The 18,290-nt window shown below is 40.1% G+C and overlaps 1 protein-coding gene across 1 annotated transcript in view; it reads left to right on the forward strand.

The window, feature by feature from the left end:
* Positions 1-5,787: 5,787 nt before the first annotated feature.
* DISC1 (DISC1 scaffold protein) overlaps positions 5,788-18,290 on the forward strand; it is a 180,821-nt gene continuing 168,318 nt past the window's right edge. Inside the window, exons 1-2 of the mRNA XM_065631236.1 lie at positions 5,788-6,777; positions 10,454-10,523. Coding sequence (XP_065487308.1) covers positions 5,803-6,777; positions 10,454-10,523 — 1,045 coding nt within the window. The 5' untranslated portion in view covers positions 5,788-5,802. The remainder of the gene's footprint in view (positions 6,778-10,453; positions 10,524-18,290) is intronic.

Raw genomic sequence — 18,290 nt, forward strand, 5'->3', positions numbered from 1 at the left:
AGAGGTGGGTAAAGGGGAAGCGATGACTGGGGAGGCTGAAAAGGCAGCTTAAGTCAGGTAGTTGATTATGTGAGTTGGGCAGTTCCAGCTATCCTAGGCTGATAGCAGCGGGTTGGGTGAAATGTATGAGTGAGCTGTATAAGGAGATTGGGAGACACCTGGGACTGAGGCTTGTCAACCAGAGATGAATTTTGAATATGAGATGTGGTAACAGCTGGAGAACGGGGTGTGCGAGGAGTCTGTAACAGGATTACTCTGAAGTTTATTGCAAAAGTCTTGGGCTTCCATGGCTTTTTTTCTCTTTTTTTTTTTTTTTTTTTTTGGAGGGGAAGGGGGCCTTTTGTAATAGTAGCTTGTTGAGGGGGAGAGGGGAAAAAAAAAAAAAAAGAGCAGATGTCATTTTTTTAACAGTGTTGTGCTATCTATGTGGTCCTGTTTTCCTGAGACAGCAAGGAGTCACTTGGCTGTTCCAGAGTGAATGTGGCCACTTGTTTTTCTGGCCAACAAAACTGAGTTTCCTTGTAATGCTGCAGTAGAGAAGTTGGGTGGTGTGATTTTCATTCAGGCTGGAGGAATGCATTTTCTATGATAGCCAAGCCTTGGGTCTCAGGTTGCCAGCCATAGCGTGTTGATTAGTTATCAAGGAGACCTTCACAGTGCAACTACATGTTTTCACAGGCTGGGTAGTTACTGTATTTTTAAAGTTAAAAAGGTCAGAAAGGCATATTTCTGTTCTTTTTGTCACATTGAGGTGCTTAAGCCCATTCAGCAAGGCGCTTGCTTGAGAAAAAAGCCCGCTTGTGTGCGAAGTCAATGCACTGCTGAATGCTGATGGGTGTGGACGTGTTTCAAAGTGTTACCAGTATCACACACAATTGTAATATGTAATTAAGGAAAGGGATGTTTCTTTTATTCCCTGACTAAATAGGTGATTGTTACTGATACGAAAACTGTTTTGATATTTACTTGCTTACTTTTTTTTTTTTTTTTTCTTGAGGGGAAAAAAAATGTTGATGGGTGTATTAAAACTGGTATTGGCTAATGTGATTCTTACTCTCCAGAGGTGCTGTGATTTCATCAAATGGCTTAAAATAAGTTGTTGCATTAAGGGGGTGAGTGGCTCAAATGTAACAACACAATGACAGATGCATTATGGGAGTGTGCCAATAAAAATATGATTATTTAAACACTGGCTAAGGAAGCCTACTCTGACATTTAAAATGCACAACTCTTTGCAGCTTGTGGTGGTGTGGTGTGTGTGTGCTTGGTTTGTTTGTTTATTTATTTTATGAAGAATAGAAACTGACATGTATTTAATGACTTCAGAGAATATTTTGTATGTGACATCTTGGAAATTTAACAATTGAGTAACTGAAGCCAGCCTGCGATCCTAGAAATCATAGGAACCCTTGGTGAGGAAATAATTGGTAAATAGTATCATATATTATATAGCTCAGCCGGTGCTTTTCTTCTGTAGGTTAGATAAATCAAAGTGTAGTCAACATTCAGTAGGTAAAATGAGAAACCCGAATTAAACATTTGCATTTGAAAAGTTATAAAAATATGTATTCAAAAGTAACTTTCTTTGAGAGCTTACTTATGTAAAGAGATGGTGCTGGTTTGTTTTAACATAGGCTGCCTTGAGATCAGTGCTGTCTTATTTTGAATATTTTGTAGTATCCTCAAAATTCAGCAGATGAGTAAAAATATAACTGATTAGGAACCTGCAACATTTTACATATTTTTATGATGTAGGACCTGAACAGTAATGGTTATTGTTATGTCAGTTTGATTAATCTCCCCAAGAATTATTTGGTTTTGTTACTGATATGTTAAACACTTGTGTGTCTCTGTAAACAATAAATATTTTCGTCTCACCTACTTTGTTTATGTACAGTTTAATGCAGGTGTTTAAGGCCTTAATAGAAGCAGCACTACAGAAACTGCTCGGAGCAGAGCTTTGATAGTTGGCTTTGAATATGACCAAGTATCTTTTCCTCCACATCAGTCACCACCCAAAAATACTCTGAAGGTGAATTTGTTATTCTAATAAAAAACAACACTCTGTAATATAGGTATATTCAGATAGTTGAGCTCTCTTTAAAACCGTGTATTTCTCAGTTACTTTCATGGAGAGCTGAATGAGCTTGCAAGCATTCTGCATTATGTGTTTAAAGCAGGGGTGGGGAGGTAATCACTTCAGAGTGTCTGTTCTGATCTATAAAATCCTTGTGGACTTTACGGAAGTGCAAGGTAGATACGCCTGTCCATCTACAGATGCTACTAGAGCATTTGATCAAAAAACTGAACTGACACTTTTGTGCCTGAAAACAAAGACTGATTATGTAAAATAAATTAGATTACTGCTCTGCTATCCTTTAGCATTAGGCTAGGTACAAGAAAATGTGCTGTTTCAATCAGTGGGAAATGCTCTTTGGCTTCATGTCTCCCTCTTTCATCTTAGTGGTGTGACTAAGACACGAACAGCATTGCTGGTCATGCCTTGCTTCAGAGCAATAAACTCTTCTTCCCCCCCCACCCTGCGCTCTGACTCTGAGCTGTTAGTCTTTATGAAACATTGGCCATCAGGAAAGATTGTTATGATGAAAGAACTGTTATCATAAAGTTATTTCTGGGTTTTCACAATTTGGATTTGAAGCAATTTTCACATAATCTGACATTAGAATATACATTGTATAATCTTCTAGGATTGTAACATATATTTTAAAAAATTGATTTGTAATATTGCGATTGAAAGAGCCTTCTTCCATTTGTGACCTTTCTCTTTTTCTGAGCGCATGTCTCATACAATGCATGACACACTATTAATGTAGTTTTATTTTAATTACCTTTAGTTGTTTCACAGTGTTCCAAGGTACCATTTTGATAATCTTGTGGTTAATTGCCATCAGTTATTTGACGTGCTTGAAACTGAGGGAATTATGAGGAAAAAAAATGAGGCCTGTCTTTTTTTAACAAGCTAGCTGAATTGGTTCAGTATAGTTTCTGTATCTGCTGTGCAGACAAAGCAAGGTATGGTTGGAAGGCTATGCAAAAAAACCGAAGTCCTTGTAAGTAAATTTCAGATATGTGATGATAAACAATTGAAATTATCCCAAACTTCAGAAAAGCAACATGAAAGAAGGGTAAATGGCATACCAACAGTGTACCCGAAGCCACGGTACCATGCTGGCTGGATGTTGTGATGGCTGAGGGTGCTGTGACTGCTCCCTCCTGTATCCTTTGGGGAAAGTGCCGGTGTTCGTGTTGAGATGCTGCTTCCAGCTCTGTGTCTGTCTATCCTCTCTCAGCTCTGTGTCCATCCTTTCCTTCTCTGCCTTGTGCTCAGGAGCCAGCTACAAAGGCACTAAGGACCTGCCTGCTTTTCCTCGTAGCATCCTCTGAATGACTTGTGGCTCCGAATATGGTCATGGGTACAGTTTGGGCTGATGGTGCCCCTGTGGTAGCCAGGTAAGGGGCTTGTGCTGCTGGGCTCACCAGGAGGCAGCCAGGACTATGTAAAGGAGCTGGATGGTAAACCTGTCTGGAGGGTTTTCTGCAAGTGTGGGGAGGAGCGCAGAGGTGTGTGGTTCTTGTTCAAGATGTGGGCTAGTTGAGGATACTGGAATTGTACCACTGCGACCCCAATAATTTTTAGAATTGCATCCGATTTGCTTGGTGCGAGTATCTAGCACTTCTGCAAATTTAAACCTTACTTACATTAGCTTAGTTTAAATTTGGTGTTTAAAGAGCTGTAATTATCTGTCTGCTTTTGAAATTCATAGTGATTTAGTGAGATCAGTTTTAAACAGATTTTAATTAAACCAAAGAACCTTTTCAATTTTTACAGACGAGGCCTGTGACAAGCCTTTGTAAACAGCGATAAAGTATATCCAGTCTTAGAATGACTTTTTTTCTGCATGACTGATTTCTGCTGAAGGCAAATTTAGGCTGTTATTTTGTATATAAACTAAAAGAATTAAATTCTAAAGAACATTTTGTTCAATTTTTGTTCCTTTACTTCAAGAGTGATTCTCATTTGTTAAGACTTCTATTAAATTGTTCCCAGTACAGCATTTCACTGTCGTTTTATAGTAGACAGGCTGATGGACTCTGTGACCTTTTTTATTTCTGATATCTGTGATGCTTTTTCCTCTGACAAAAGAGAATGTAAGGGACAGCTGGGGTATTCTAATTTATGGCGATGGGAAGCAAAATACAGGAACATAACTGTAGTCCCATGGCGAGATGTGCCATTATTGTAGGGTGTGGAAGAAGTATAAATTGCTTCTGTTGAAGGTTATTTGGAGAAGATATAGGAAATGTTGGGAAAAGTCTCCTGGGAAGTTTCAGGTCTAGTGCTTAAATGTTTGAATAGGATGTCGTTCTAGTGAGATGTGTACAAGACTTGGGTTAGGAGTTGCTGAGATGTTTAGATTATATACACATCTGTCAATGTAAAAGTGGTCAAAGGGTTGTGATTAGAGATGAATATTAAATATATTGCATGTAATTTTTTTTTTTCCCCAGAAACTTGTTTTTCTGAAAGAGCTCTATGCAGGTGATTAGAGTATTTCTACCACCTGAGATTCTGGCATTCAATTCTGTTTCAGTGAGTAGAGGGCAGCTAATTGAGGGCATAATTCAGCTGGTCATGAGATTCCTTGGAAGGGAGATTCTGGCAAATAGGCCTGGTGAATATGTTTTTGTGTTACAAAATGGATGATGGTGCAGAGCTTGTATTGTCATTGATTTTGTGCAGGACAGAAGAATGGAATATGTTTTCATTAGCAGTGAATCCATAAGAAACTGAAATTAGTCACTATGTAATCTTTCACCTGTAATTTCTCTTTATAGAAATATACAGAAAACAAAGACAAGATACCATATTTTAATCTCCCACTTTTAATATTTTTTATCTCTCTTTTTTGTTTATCCTGGTTCTTTCTATTTTGCTCTGCAAGCAGCAAATTTGTCTTTTCATCTATGTAAGTAAGGCATATATGGGGAAACTGACCTACTGAGCAGAGGCCCTTTCTTAATGATATTAATACTACAGTAATGTCAGCAAACATACAGTGGCTTTTGTTTTCTACGACTGATGGTACTGCATGCAGGACTTTAACTTTACATTTTGGACATCAAATAGTACAGTAAATCTTAATGAAAACTTATAATCTCATTAGACTGACATATGCAGCCACAGACTGTTACAGGCTCGCATCTGTTCTGGAAGCAGAATCTGAAACACTTGCTTGTTAATAAAACATGTATATGAACACAAGACACTGGCCATGAGCAACAACAGATTATGTGCAAAATTTATTTGCAATTATGATTCTTATCTTTTTGATTCAGATTTAGTCCTATCCTAGATGTGCTTGTAAATCTGAAAATAATTCTAGATCAGAGAGACTTGAACAAGGTCTGTGCTTTAGTGTGCTGCTAAGCAAATTAAGAATGAAGTATTTCAGGGAGTTGCTGTGAGTAGGGAAGATGATATGATTCATCATACTCAGGTTTGTGTCCTCATGGATGTGACTATGTTAGCGAGTTCACTTAAAAGCAGTGCAAGCTCTTTAGAAAGTGAATGAATGCACACAGTGTTCTCTGGCAACAACTTTTCTCCTCTACCTGCAGTATGGTCAGTGTCTTTGCTTTGTTGAAATGGAAACTGATGTGCTGTTTGAAATTCCAGAAATAATTATTTTCAGTTGCTATGATATGTTAAGCCTAGAAAACTGCAGAAACACTTTAATGACTTTTTTCTTTCCCTCTCCTCCAGATGGTCAGGAGCATTTAATGCCTTCAGGCTCTCTTCGTAAAAAGAAACTGGCAAAAAGACCTGGATACATGAGGCCAGAAGCTCAGCGACAGGCAGAGTTTCAGTCCCTGGGTGCCTGCAAGCCATTCAGCCCAGAAGAGCTCAGCCATGGCAGGCGGCATTGTGGAGACTTTGAGAACTGCTCTCTATGCAGACAGTGCCAAAATAACTTTGAATTCTTACACAGTAGTTCAGTTGCAAATAGGTCTGTAGTTCCTGCTAACAGGATAACAGTGTTGACCACTACTGGAAATACACCAGGACGCTGCAAAAGTCTTCCATGTTGCAAGAGTCCACGGTCAGAAAACACAGCGATTGGGGTTTACCCTGCTGCAGCAGCAAGCAAAGGAGATGTTTCTGCTGCATGCTGTACACGGCAGAAAAGCCACGATGCTCAAGTGAGCAAGCCCGCAAACATGTATGCTTTGGATCAGACAGAAGTGAATAACAACTGTGAATATCAAAACAGAGACGTGGTTTCTCGTTCTGTTGGCACACACGATAGTTTTAGTTCAAGTTTCAGCTTCATACAGCTCTCCCTGGACTCGGCCTCTGCAGTAAGCGATGCTGAAGGCAAGTCAACTGTTGAGGAAGCCGAGTATGCTCTGCATCCCAGCACTGCAGGAAATCTGCAGAAGCCAGAAGAGATGGTGCAAACTCGTGAGCACTTGGGAGCTTTGCATTGCTTCTCCAGGCCTGGTGAGGGTTTGGAATATGAAACTGAGACCACAGCGAATGACAAACTACAGGACTCTGAGACTGTTTCTCTCTCAGATACAGATGCAACATTCTCATATTCTACAGATTCCTCAGACGCAGCATCTGCTGGCTCTTCTGTCACTTCAGGCTATGAAAGTAGCTTTACTGTTAGTGACCATCGCTGGGATACTTTGATGAAGAAATATGAACCAGTGCTACAGGACTGCCTGCTTGGCAATCGCAGTGCATTAAAGGTTAGTAATGTCACTTCATCTTTGATTCCTCCCCCTGGCCCTCAAAAAATTTGTATTTATAGAGCCAAAGTCAAAGTTGATGTAGGAGTTGGGATATTAATGGATTTTGCAGCATTTGTTCATAGAGGTTTACAGTAGCAGTCTGCATGATAAAAATAAGAGAACTGATTTTCTTTTCTGTTTGATTCTTTAAAAAAAGGTGATGATGTTGCAGTACTTGATTCCTGCGTTCTACTGAAACTGTGATCCTCTCATTTTTAATATGTCGCACATCAGTTTCTGAATTCAGCAATACTATTTTCTTTCACAGGTGGCTGTTTCGTCTGCAGTTTGGAGTATATGTAGTACAAAATTAGGGGGTGGTAAGAACTCTTTTCTTGAAGCACCGTGACTTAACAACACTGCACTTTGTAATTGGAAATGTGTAAGTTTAGCCAAAGATTTCTTGGATGAGGCACCTGCATGAGAGTAGTCTGTAATCTAATAGATGGGTGCTCTCCCTGCATGAAGAAAAATGGGGGTCAGGTCTCTGCTCTAACTCAAACTGGGAATTGAATCTTTCGGTTTTTACTTCTACCTCGGAGGAGTCCTGGGCTATTGAATCAGGAGTCTGTCTTTTTGCTTTATGTTTACCCACATGTATACCTACTGTGTATACAGACAGTCTCATTCACTGTGTTCTTCATGGGAGAAGGGTGGGGAAACTTTAAGAAGGATCAATTATGTGGTGGTTTTTTTTTAATACAGTTTTTGGGATGGTGCAGTGAGCATTAGAGGGAAGCCATTCTGAGTGTACCTATTGTGCATGCGGGAAGCAACAATCCAGAGATTAATGCAGACATGATAGATTTCACAAATTTGTTCAAGGTGTCCTAAGTGGGTGGTGGTGTTTTTCTGGTACAGTGGTTTTTGTGGATGGGTGTGTTTGTGGGTTTTTTTTGTGTGTGTGTGTCTCACTAGTGTCCTGAGTTTCCGAGATGCCTTTCAGAAACCCAGATTCTTGTGATTTCTCAGCTCAGATGTACCTGCTGAGATGCACTGTATTGTCTTAGGCCTGGTCAAACAACTTGCTCTGGGAAAGCTTTGCACAACCCTGCTGTCTGGGTAAGACAGAAGCTCAAGAAACTTTAATTCTTACTTTACTCTCTGTGACATCTGACCGGGCTTATGATGCTCTCTAATACTTATTTTAATAGAGGATGCTTGTAGGACTCAAACTAGATTCTCTTATTTACAGACTTGACATGCATTGATGTGGAACAGTTTCTTTGGCTTCATGCCTAGAGTGACAATGTGCCCATAGTCTGGGATGGTTTGGGAAATTAATTTGCTGCAGATTTAGGAATATATAATACAATTAAAATAGGAAATTATTTTTCTGTCTTATTTGATAGGCACAAAAGAAACATTGCTATCTTTAATTTTTGCATTCATTAATTCATTGAATAGAGAATTGGGGATTTGTGCCCTCAGATGTCTTTGCCCTTGGTTAGCCAGTTGTGTATGTTTAATTTGAAGCACCTTCCTATTGTAATGATAATGAGCAAGACTCAAACTTTTCAGAAAGGAACAAAGGCATCTGTAATCAAGAAAAGGAGACAATACCAAAGTTGTTAAAATATTTTTTTTTTTTAATAAGCATGGAAAAAGGAAAGTGGTCATCACATGGTACAGATATAGGACATGTCACGCTGAAGCAGCTCTGATTAGTTGAGCTCCAAACGTCTTGCCAGCCTGCAAAGAGAAAGCACTTTACTGTGACAGCATCAGTTGGTTTGCCGTGGGCATGCCTGGGCTGTGGTACCCGAACAGACTTTGATTCACCTGCCACTGTGAGCGTGTGATGGGATAAACACTGCAAACAGCAGCAAAGCTGTACTCTCGGTACAGATGGCTGTAACACATCAAATATATGAAAAAAGTATCATTTGAACTATTCCTACTGCAGGCTTCTTTAAAACTCTATCAAAAGTATGGTACAAAATACAGAACATAATTTATGATGAGGATTCAGAGCTCCTCCCTTCAATATGTTACATGTTCTTCACCAGCTTCAGAGAAAAAAGATTGGACTTCCAAGATGTGAAAAATAAGATAAAGCCTTGAGAGAAAGGGAATGTATACAATGTTTGTTTGCTTTTGTTTTTCCTCTAGGGCATCCTATAGCCTATTATTAATTAAGCATTTAAAAAAATTCTTTCCTGGCTTTATTTGTATAGTGCTTTTCTGACTAGTCTGCTTTCACATACCGTATTTAGAAGGAATTTAAATGTCTTGTCTAATTTGTGTGTCGATTGTGTAGTCACGATAGAGTGTTTCTATTAAGTTGTTGACTGGCTGTAGCTATTTTTCTCCATGCAATTGAGAGTTTAAATATAGGGACTTAAATACGAAAGAGTTTCAGGGAGGAGGGAAATCTTATGTAAATACAGGATGTCTAAAGTATGGATTTCCTTGTGTTGGAAAATGCTTTCCCAAGTACTTTCAGGCTTTGGACTATCATAGGAGTTGAAAGGGACCCACAAGGATCATCGAGTCCAACTCCCATCTCTGCACATGACAACCCCACAGTTCACACCATGTGGCTGAGGACTTTGTCCAGTCTCTTCTTGAACACTGTCAGGCTTGGGGCCGTGACACCTCCCTGGGGAGCCTGTTCCAGTGCTCCACCACCCTCTGGGAATGGGAATTAAATGTGAGCCTTTTTCTAGGCTTACATTTTTCAGTGCTGATATTAGCTTGTTTGGTAGAGGTCATGTATAAATGTAATAAGAAAACAATTTTCGGTCTTGTAACTTTAGCTGTGTTAGGCTGTGGCTGGCATGGCAAAGAGGAGAGGACTGATGACCTTCTAATTAAATTCTTCTAACAGTAAAAACTTTTAATGGCTTTTGAATGCACAGCTGGCCTTATGAATTTTTAGTAAATTCAGAACTTTGGTCCAGACCCTTCATGTTAACAAAGAGAAGTGGTAACTTTTGAAATAAAACTTTATTACGGTAAGTTTCTTTTTGGGTGTGAAAGGGCATGCTCTATGTGGTATAGGTGTTTTTGGTGTTTTGCTTTTTTTCCCATCTAGCATTTGCAATGTGAACATTTCTGAAAATGCAAACATCAATGTTATGTAGATTAGCCTAAATTATATTTTAATGAAACTTCATTGGCTGCATGTGAACACAGCTTTCTGTGCCATAACATGAGCATACTTGTTCCAAAATATTCATACTGCATTTCTTTTTATACTTAGCAAATAAAAAGTGGTTTGCATATGGAAATTCTCTATTTGTTCTGTGCAAAACTCATATATAGGCAAAAAATTGTTAGAATGGGCTCAAGAACACACTGTTGAGTACAATATGATCAGGAGTAGATGTCATGCTGACAGAATCCTTTAATAATCCTTACTTTGATTTATTCAAAGGGTGAAAAATATCCAACTATCACATGATTTCTTTTGCTTTTCAAGAAATATTTTTTGTTATTCTCTGTATGTGTTTGGACTAGAGCCATGCTTGGCTCACATAGCTGCAGTTCAGCTGATTTCCAAATCAGTTTGTCCACTTAAATGTTGGGCCATTCTAGTGATGTAATAATCCATTAAATTTATATCATCCTAGTCTAAATAGGTTTAAATGCAACTTCATGATAATTAACTTTTTTTTTTCTCTTTGCATAGATAAAATCCTTGATCTTCCAGCTGCAGAGGCTTCAGGAAAAAGCGATAGAGGAAGATGACTATGATAGAGGTGAGAAGTGCTCCCCCCTACTTCCCACTGGATCATGTTGCTTTTTTTTAATCTTCTCCCTCCTTCATCTAGTAATTTCATTTCATATTTGCTATGTAGCAATGGTCAGATGTGGAAGACTAGTTCAATGAAGTGTATTGTTTATTCTGTTGTATAGCAGGAAACAAATTAAAGAAAAAAGTAGGTCAGCAGCAGGTAGCAACAGTTTTTTATTTTCTTGAGCCACATCACCATGTGGAAAGGTTGAAATCTGAATATCCACCATCTGGCTCAGCTGTTTTGAAGCAGCATGACTTCAAAAAATGCAGAAATGAATGAAAGCTTTGAAAGGAGAAAGGACAGGCGCTGGCTGCTGACAGTGTGCTTTGTTGCTTACCACATTTGGTCCTGACACTACAGCACGGCTCAAACACATAAAGGAGGTCAGTAGCTATTATGAAAGTGAATGGTATTGTCCTGTGGGATTAACTGGATGTCCACTGAGTTGAATCAAAACCAGATAGGGAATACGATGGTGATACAGCTACTGGCAAATATCTGTATTTCCTTTCAAATGCCTTGGCACTTCTGATAAGCTCTGTATGTGTGCTCATTAATAATTAGAGCATCTAGTAACACAGATATCAGGTTTCTTATTGTTTCCTCTTATAGTAGTCTGTGTTCATATACTGATATTTTGATAGTCTTGAGGTTCTAGATTAAATTCTTCCTGCTAGATTGATCTTCAGTTGGGAAGCCCTGCAAAGGTTTCAGCAAAACCTGTGTGGTTGCTTCGGAGAATAAGGCTGGTAAAAGTAGTTCCTTTCCTGCCACTTTTTATTCTCGGCTTTTAGGGGTTGGAGAGTGGTCAGACTTGTGGTTTGCCTTTCAAAATTTATGTGTGAAACTTTGCAGATGCACCATGGCTCTGTTTCTCTACTCCCAAAGGTGTCCCCCAAGATGATGAAAATGTGTTTTAATAGTGTCTAGGTAGTAGATGTGTAGCCTTTTGCAAGAGTGGTTTTGTTGGCCTCTTAAAGACCTGCCTATATATAGCAAAAAAGTTTGCTACTGTCACAAGTCATACATTTAGTGTGGCATTTCCCAATGGGGAAAACCTTTAGGTATGTGAAAAGCTGAGGATGTTGTACATATTCATGGGTTTAATCTCTGTCAAATAGACATTATCGATATGTGTGCTTTACATGTGCAACATTCATAGCTCTTCTTTAAGTGCCTGTGGGTTGAGTTCTCAGTTGGAGACTTCCCGACAGCTGTGTACTCAGTGCCTGTGGTTCCCACAGATTCCAGCTGGGCTTCTCTGGGCAGCCAGCCACTCCGACAGCAGTATTTTAGGCTATCAGGTGTGACATCTGCATGGGATGCCATGCAGTCGTTGACTGCAGTGGAAAATGGTGACTTGTCTAACCTTGCCCAGAAAACTCCTGTGTAGTTTTCCTGGGTGCTAGTCTTGTATCTTCAAAACAGGACCATCTTTCTGTTGATCGTCATTTTATCAATTAGTCTTTTCAGTTTCCACCCTTAGTTATTAGGCAGGTAGCACGGAGGCCAGTTTGCAGTCTTGCATTAATTCCTCTCAGGAAAATGGTCTGGCTGAAATGCGATTTCACCAGTACAAAGGTGGAGAGGAGCATCCACAGGTGGGATTGCTGTTTTCTGTGCTAAGTCTGGCCAATGCAGACAGAAAGCATTTGTCCTGATATGGGACTAGATACCGAGGTGCTTGAGAGACTTTGCCTTGAGTTCCTTCATCCCTTTGAAAACTGGAACTCTATCTTCACACAAGTGTTCTCAGAAAATGCCATGCTCCGTGTACACAAGTGACCATGGATCCTTAATTTTATCAATTCTTCATTTTTGAGTCCTTGACCCACTTTTTGTCATACTGGTCTTTGTTCATCTTGTGATACAACTGTCAGCCAGTGTTTAGTGGTTTTTTTGTTTGTTGTTGTGGTGTTTTGGTGGTTTTTTTGGTAACTACTTTTCATTGTTTTCCTGATATATGAACTGGCTTAGTGTTTATGTGGTGTTGTGTTTTGTGGTGGGTTTTGGTTTTTTTTTGTTTGTGTGTGTGTGGGGCAGGGTTTGGTGTGGTGTGTGTTTGTTTTGCGTGAGGGTTTTTTTGTTTTTTTTTTTCTTTTGTGAAACAGAGCAAAATCTCTTCAGGGGAAGATTCAAATGGAGAAGGTGCACTGCTGCAAGAAGAAGTAGAGTTGTGATCTTCCGTCCCCCTCTTGCAGTGTCAAGCTTTCCACCTTTGCTTTTAGAGCTACATTGCTGCTCCTGGTCGAGAACAAAGTCTTGCATGGTGTGAAGTTTGAAATCTTATTAAAGAACTTGCAGATTGGCCCAGTACCAATTTCTGTCCAAGTGAAATCTGTAATTAGCCTTCTTTAAACGGATCTTATTGCCAAATATTGCTAGCAGGGAATGGAATTGTTAAGTGTGCAGAGCTGTGATGTGGGGTGTAAATGGAAATAGATTATCAGGGAGTGGGAGAAACCGACATGGTGTATGTGGAGGGCTGAGAACATTTTAACTATAATGCTAAAAAGAAAATTGTCCCTGTAATTTGGGGGCCTTCTTTGAGTACAGAGCTAGTTCTCTGTTAAGAGCAGAGCTGTTTGGAACGGGAGATTGCGGTAGTGCTGTGTGTGGCGGTGGCGCAGGTCTGGCTGATTTGTGCTTCAGGGGAAGGGGAGGTCTAGTGTGATGAGAGTAGCTGCAAAGTGCCCTGAACATGTAAGACATAAGGTAAGGAGAGCAGGTGGAGCCAGGTGTGTGGGTGGCTATACCCCTGAGTGCAAAACTAAATTGTCAATAAATACATTATCGTGTGTAACTATGTTATTGCTTCATTGCTAGAGGCTCTTCTCCAGCTTCAGCCATAAGCAAGAACTCAAGAGACCTTCTGACTTCAGCTCTTTAAGAGCCATCTAGTCTTGCAGGAGAGGGCTTGGTTTTTAACAGCAGTTCTGTGAGGGGGGGATGTGTTAGCACTTAACAGTCCTGAAAGTGCTCAGGACTGGTTTCTGCTGTCTGACACTGCAAATGTGGCAACTTAAGGAAAACCATGCATCAACTGCCTAACATTGCTGCTTTCCTGTTCTCCAGAGCTTTTTGAAAGCTCCCATGGCTTACAGTAGCTTTTGAAACTGAAGTGTAAGTAAAGTGGTGCCCCTACAGAGAGGGGAAAGCGATACACTGTGTTTTTTGGTTGTGGCAGCAACACAAGGAAATTACACAGAAATAAAGGTAAGTTTTTCCCACTACAAAGTCATGAACAAATACCTTGTTGCAAACAGGTCAGGAATAAGGATGTATTTGTTTTTTCCCTTGGCAGAAGCACAGAACACGTGCTTGCTGCTTGGGTCTGTTAGAGAACATGTATGCTATCCAAGTGCATGCTAATGAATTAGCATTTCTTTCTTGAACAGGTGATGAGAGATATATATATATTTTTTTTTTTAAGGGATATTTGGAGTGAGACCCCTCTATTGTTGTTTAGGAGAGAAGTAAATGCCTGTTTAAATCTTGAGCTTGTTTCTTCCCAGTTTTTCCTTGCTTCAGATGAATCTGTTTGTTCCATCTTCCTGCTCCCCTCAAGCTTGGGTGGAGCACAGCAGAAATGGCTTTTGCCATTGCTTGTTTATCTGTGCTGTGCCTTCTTGAACACCTGCCGTGGTGTGGTTAGTGTGTTGCTGTAGAGGAGCTTCAATCAGTCATTGAAAAAGCTGCGGTTTTTTACTAAAGTTCTGATGGTGCCCTGTGTATGCAGGAGGTGTATTCTTATTCTCTCGGGACAGAGGTTGCCCTCCTGTGCCACGTTCCTGCTCACCTGCGGGAGCTCACCAAGTGAGCACAGTGCTGCAAGGTGCCGCCGAGGCAGCCGTGGGTTGTTTCAAATGCACCTTTGCTGCGAGATGTTTGTGTCCAATGCATGTTCAGTGAGACAAATCTCCTCCTCAGTCCTGATTTAATTTTAAATAGGATCCATTAGGATGTGGCATGTTTTATTGCTCATTCTGGTTTTGTAGGCGATGGAATATCAGGAAGTAGCTTATTTTTTTTCTGTATTTACTTGTGGTCTCCTCTTGATGGCCACATTACTGTATATTTTCAAAGCAGGTACAGTACCATGGGAATATGATAACAGTGTTTTGCCTTGCATAGCATATAGTAAAAATTGGTCTGTTTTCTAAGGATCATTTGGAGTGTTGTCATGGCTCATTTTTCATGATGGAGCTTGACAGCTCCAAGGTTAAACACACTGCTACACACACTACAGGAGGGGAAAAAAAGGCAGCATATTTCTGTGTTTGTGGGAGTTGTGCTTGCAGTGGAAGCAAGTATATTCTGCTTAGTACAAATCTATTACCCAAATGTTTAGAAAGCCTTTTCCTCTTCTTTGCTTCTTGAACTCCTCAGCCTTACCTGGTACAAGGGGCAAGTGGATTGGTAACTAAGTGTCAGCACTGAATCTTGCTGCTGAACTGGTTCACACACCCTCTCGTTACTCAGAAATGTTTCTGCAGAACTACTGTGGTGTGTTTTGGTGTGTTGTTGTTGGTTTTTTGTTGTTGTTTGTTTGTTTGGGGGTTGGTTTGTTTGTTTGTTTTTAATTCCTGTATGCAGGAATGTAAGTGTACAGATTCACTGCTTGCAGCTGGGAGGGAATAGTAACTTCCCTGTGTGATCAGGTTACATTTGGAGTTAGGGTTCTCAAGTGAAGGTCATTGAGTAGATCAGAGCAACTCCTCATCAGTCCAATATGGCAGCTAGAATACAGAAACATTTATGCTTGTCATGGCAAAACCTATCCTATGTCGGCAGTGAAAATTCATGCTGTAGATACATTTAACGTCATGTGAGCCTTCAATTATTTTAGCTGAGGTCTCAAAGCTTGAGCTACGTAAGTTGGTGAGCTGCTATAGGCTTGTGCATTGTGTGCTCTTCAGAAAAATAGTGTTTTTATGTTGTTTTCTTTTGTTTGCTCATGCTCTTTGAGAACTCTTCATACCAACTGACCTTTCTGTGTCTCAGGATCTCAGGGCATTAAGGACAGAACCCTATGCTGTGTAGGAGTTGAGGAGTCTCATTTCACACATTTTCCATTAATCAGAAGTGTAGGAAGGGAAAAGAAAGACTTTTTAGCTGTTAGCCTTCTGTACATGTGCACTAGAAGAGATGCTGTTGCTTGCTTGAACCAGCTATTTGTTTTAAGACAACTGCAGAGAGAGAAAATAATATTGTGTTAATTAATATCTGGGTTGAAAATGTCATTTGTTAAATGGTATTCAGAGAGAGGTCTGTGGTACTCACAAATGCTGAATTATGCAATAACCTCAAACTCCTGGCCAGGTGTACAGTTATTTGGTCTTTCAAATTTTCTTTTTGCAGTTTAAACTGAAAAAGTGTGTTTTCTGGTTTAAAGTGCTATTTCTGGTCATAGCTCTTAATCTGGTCATAGCTCTTAAACATTTGAAACCATTTGGTCTCCAAGCAGGTGGGTGTTGGTGGTGTTGTGTTGGTGGTGGTAGTGTGTGATGTGGTGTTGTTTTTCGTGTGTGGTGGTTGTGGTTTTTTTTTTTTTTTTGGTTGTGTTTTTGGTGTGGTGTGTGTTTTGTTCCCCCCCCACCCCCCCCCACCCCGAGAAGACCTATTTGCAGATAAGGGTTGGATAGAATCCCTGCTTTACTGTACTTCTATTCTTTTGAACAAAAATGCTTGCTTGACAGATGGCTGTTATAACAGGACACAGAAATGAATGCAAGTTAGCTTCTTTCTGAGGAATGACAGCGAATTTGAGGGAGAAGCCATATCTGGAAATAACTCTCAGTGAATGTGTTACTTTGGATTGTACTTGTTTCGGGACGGTGTGTACGTGTGGAATTAAAATCCCTAAACCTAGCTGTACGTTGAGTGAAGCTCAATAGCTGAGGCTACTGATTAAATAAAAGGTGGTGGGGCAGAGCAGAGCTTTTGGGATGCAGGAGACTTAACTGGGAGCTTGTAACTTGCAGTTGCAGGCCATTGAGTTGGAAACGGGTTTGGGACGGATGGGACAAATAGGGCTTTCTGTCGTGCTGTACTGTCAGAGCCTTATTTGGTCAGAAGCTTGTAGAAGCTTCCTGAAATCTGTGGGTAAGTCTCTTCAGGTTTCATTTTTCATTTCTATAACTTTCCAGTAAAGCTATTAAGAGGATGGGGGGGGAAGGGCTTATACAAATTCTCAAACCCTAATCTTCTTTGCATGGATGTTATTTATCCTGTCTTTCTCTGACAGACTCAAATAACCTCCACAAAAGGGTTTGGGTGGTTAAGGAAAGCAAGTACTTATGTGAAGAATGAATTGGACTTAACTTTCCTTGCAACAAAACAGAAGCAGCACAAGCCTTGCACCTCTTCCGCCTTGTCTGGGTCTCTCTGTTTAAGACACTGGTCTGAAATGAAAAGATAAGACTTTTTCTCTGTGTCTATTGCTTGGTGCTAGCTGAAACTGTAGACCAAGATGCTGTCATTCAAATGTTTGGTCTTGGCTTCTGTCTACTAGCAACAGTAACAACATCGCTATTTCCTTTTATGCAGCCTATGTCATGCTATTGTTTGTGGTGTTGTGGTTTTGTTGGTTTTGGTGGTGTGGTGTTTTTTTTAATCACAAACTTGGGACAGGAGTTGGGCCAGGCACAATATAAAGGTCTGAAACTCTGTATCTTACTGTCAGGTAGACAGCTGGAAAACTCTTAGACTTTTTTTTAATACTAAAAGAATACAGTAATAACCAATGTTTACTAGAGGGAGGCCTGGTAGACATTTTTGGTACTTTCGCTTCTCGTGTATTACATATGTAGCATATGCATCTTCAGCAACTTCTTGAAAGATTTTTGGTGTGAAACCTCGTGTTGGCTATGTTGTTCAGTTTCCATCACATCGGAGAGTGTCTTTGAGGTACATCAGGGTCTTGCTGTCGGTCTGCTTATGCACACACATTGAAAAATGCAGCCATGTTTTCTGCATCTTTAATTCCTTAGCCAATATTGAAGAGAAGCTGCTGTAGTCATGTCGTGTCTCACTTAGACTGTGCAGCCTAAATATTTTTAGGAAGTGGTAGTATTTTGTGGGATTCTACTGTGCTCTCTTATTTATTTAAATCTTGGCCAGCGTGAAGAGGTTCAGCTACATCTTGTGTTTCTGGAAGCTGCTTGACAAAAAGAAAATTGTTGAAGTTTTGGCATACCGTGTGCTTGGAAGCTTTCTGTACTCCCGGCCATCTGCTGTCTAAAACTCACACTGCGGGCTACCCCTCCTCTGGTAGCTGGGCTCTATTTCTCAGTCCATGATGCAGCCAAGCTGTTCCCAGACAGCCTGGCTAGTCTTTTACAAACAAACAAGCAATGAAAAATCTGAACAAAAAAAGCAGTTATGGATAATTTAAGAGCTTGCTTGCTGATTTGCAGTTTGAAGCATAGAGTTCTGATGGGTGTAACTCGGGAGAAGTGTTGATGTGCTATCTGGACAGTACCCACTGAGTGAGTGACACGGCTCTCCTGCTAACCAGCCCATCTGCTTGCTTTGCACTTGCAAAATCATGCAGCCCAATTTTGTATTCAGGACAGACTTAGTTTCCTTTGCTTTTTAGAAATATTAACGCCAGATCAGAAAAATGTCTGTATTTGCAACATGACCACTGGAGACAGTATGACTATTAATTCAACCAACAACTAGAAATTGATTGTGTTGCTGTTGTCTTATCCTTACAATATAAAC

The sequence above is a fragment of the Caloenas nicobarica genome, chromosome 3 (assembly GCF_036013445.1).
Source record: "Caloenas nicobarica isolate bCalNic1 chromosome 3, bCalNic1.hap1, whole genome shotgun sequence".
In the NCBI taxonomy this organism is placed as follows: Eukaryota; Metazoa; Chordata; class Aves; order Columbiformes; family Columbidae; genus Caloenas; species Caloenas nicobarica.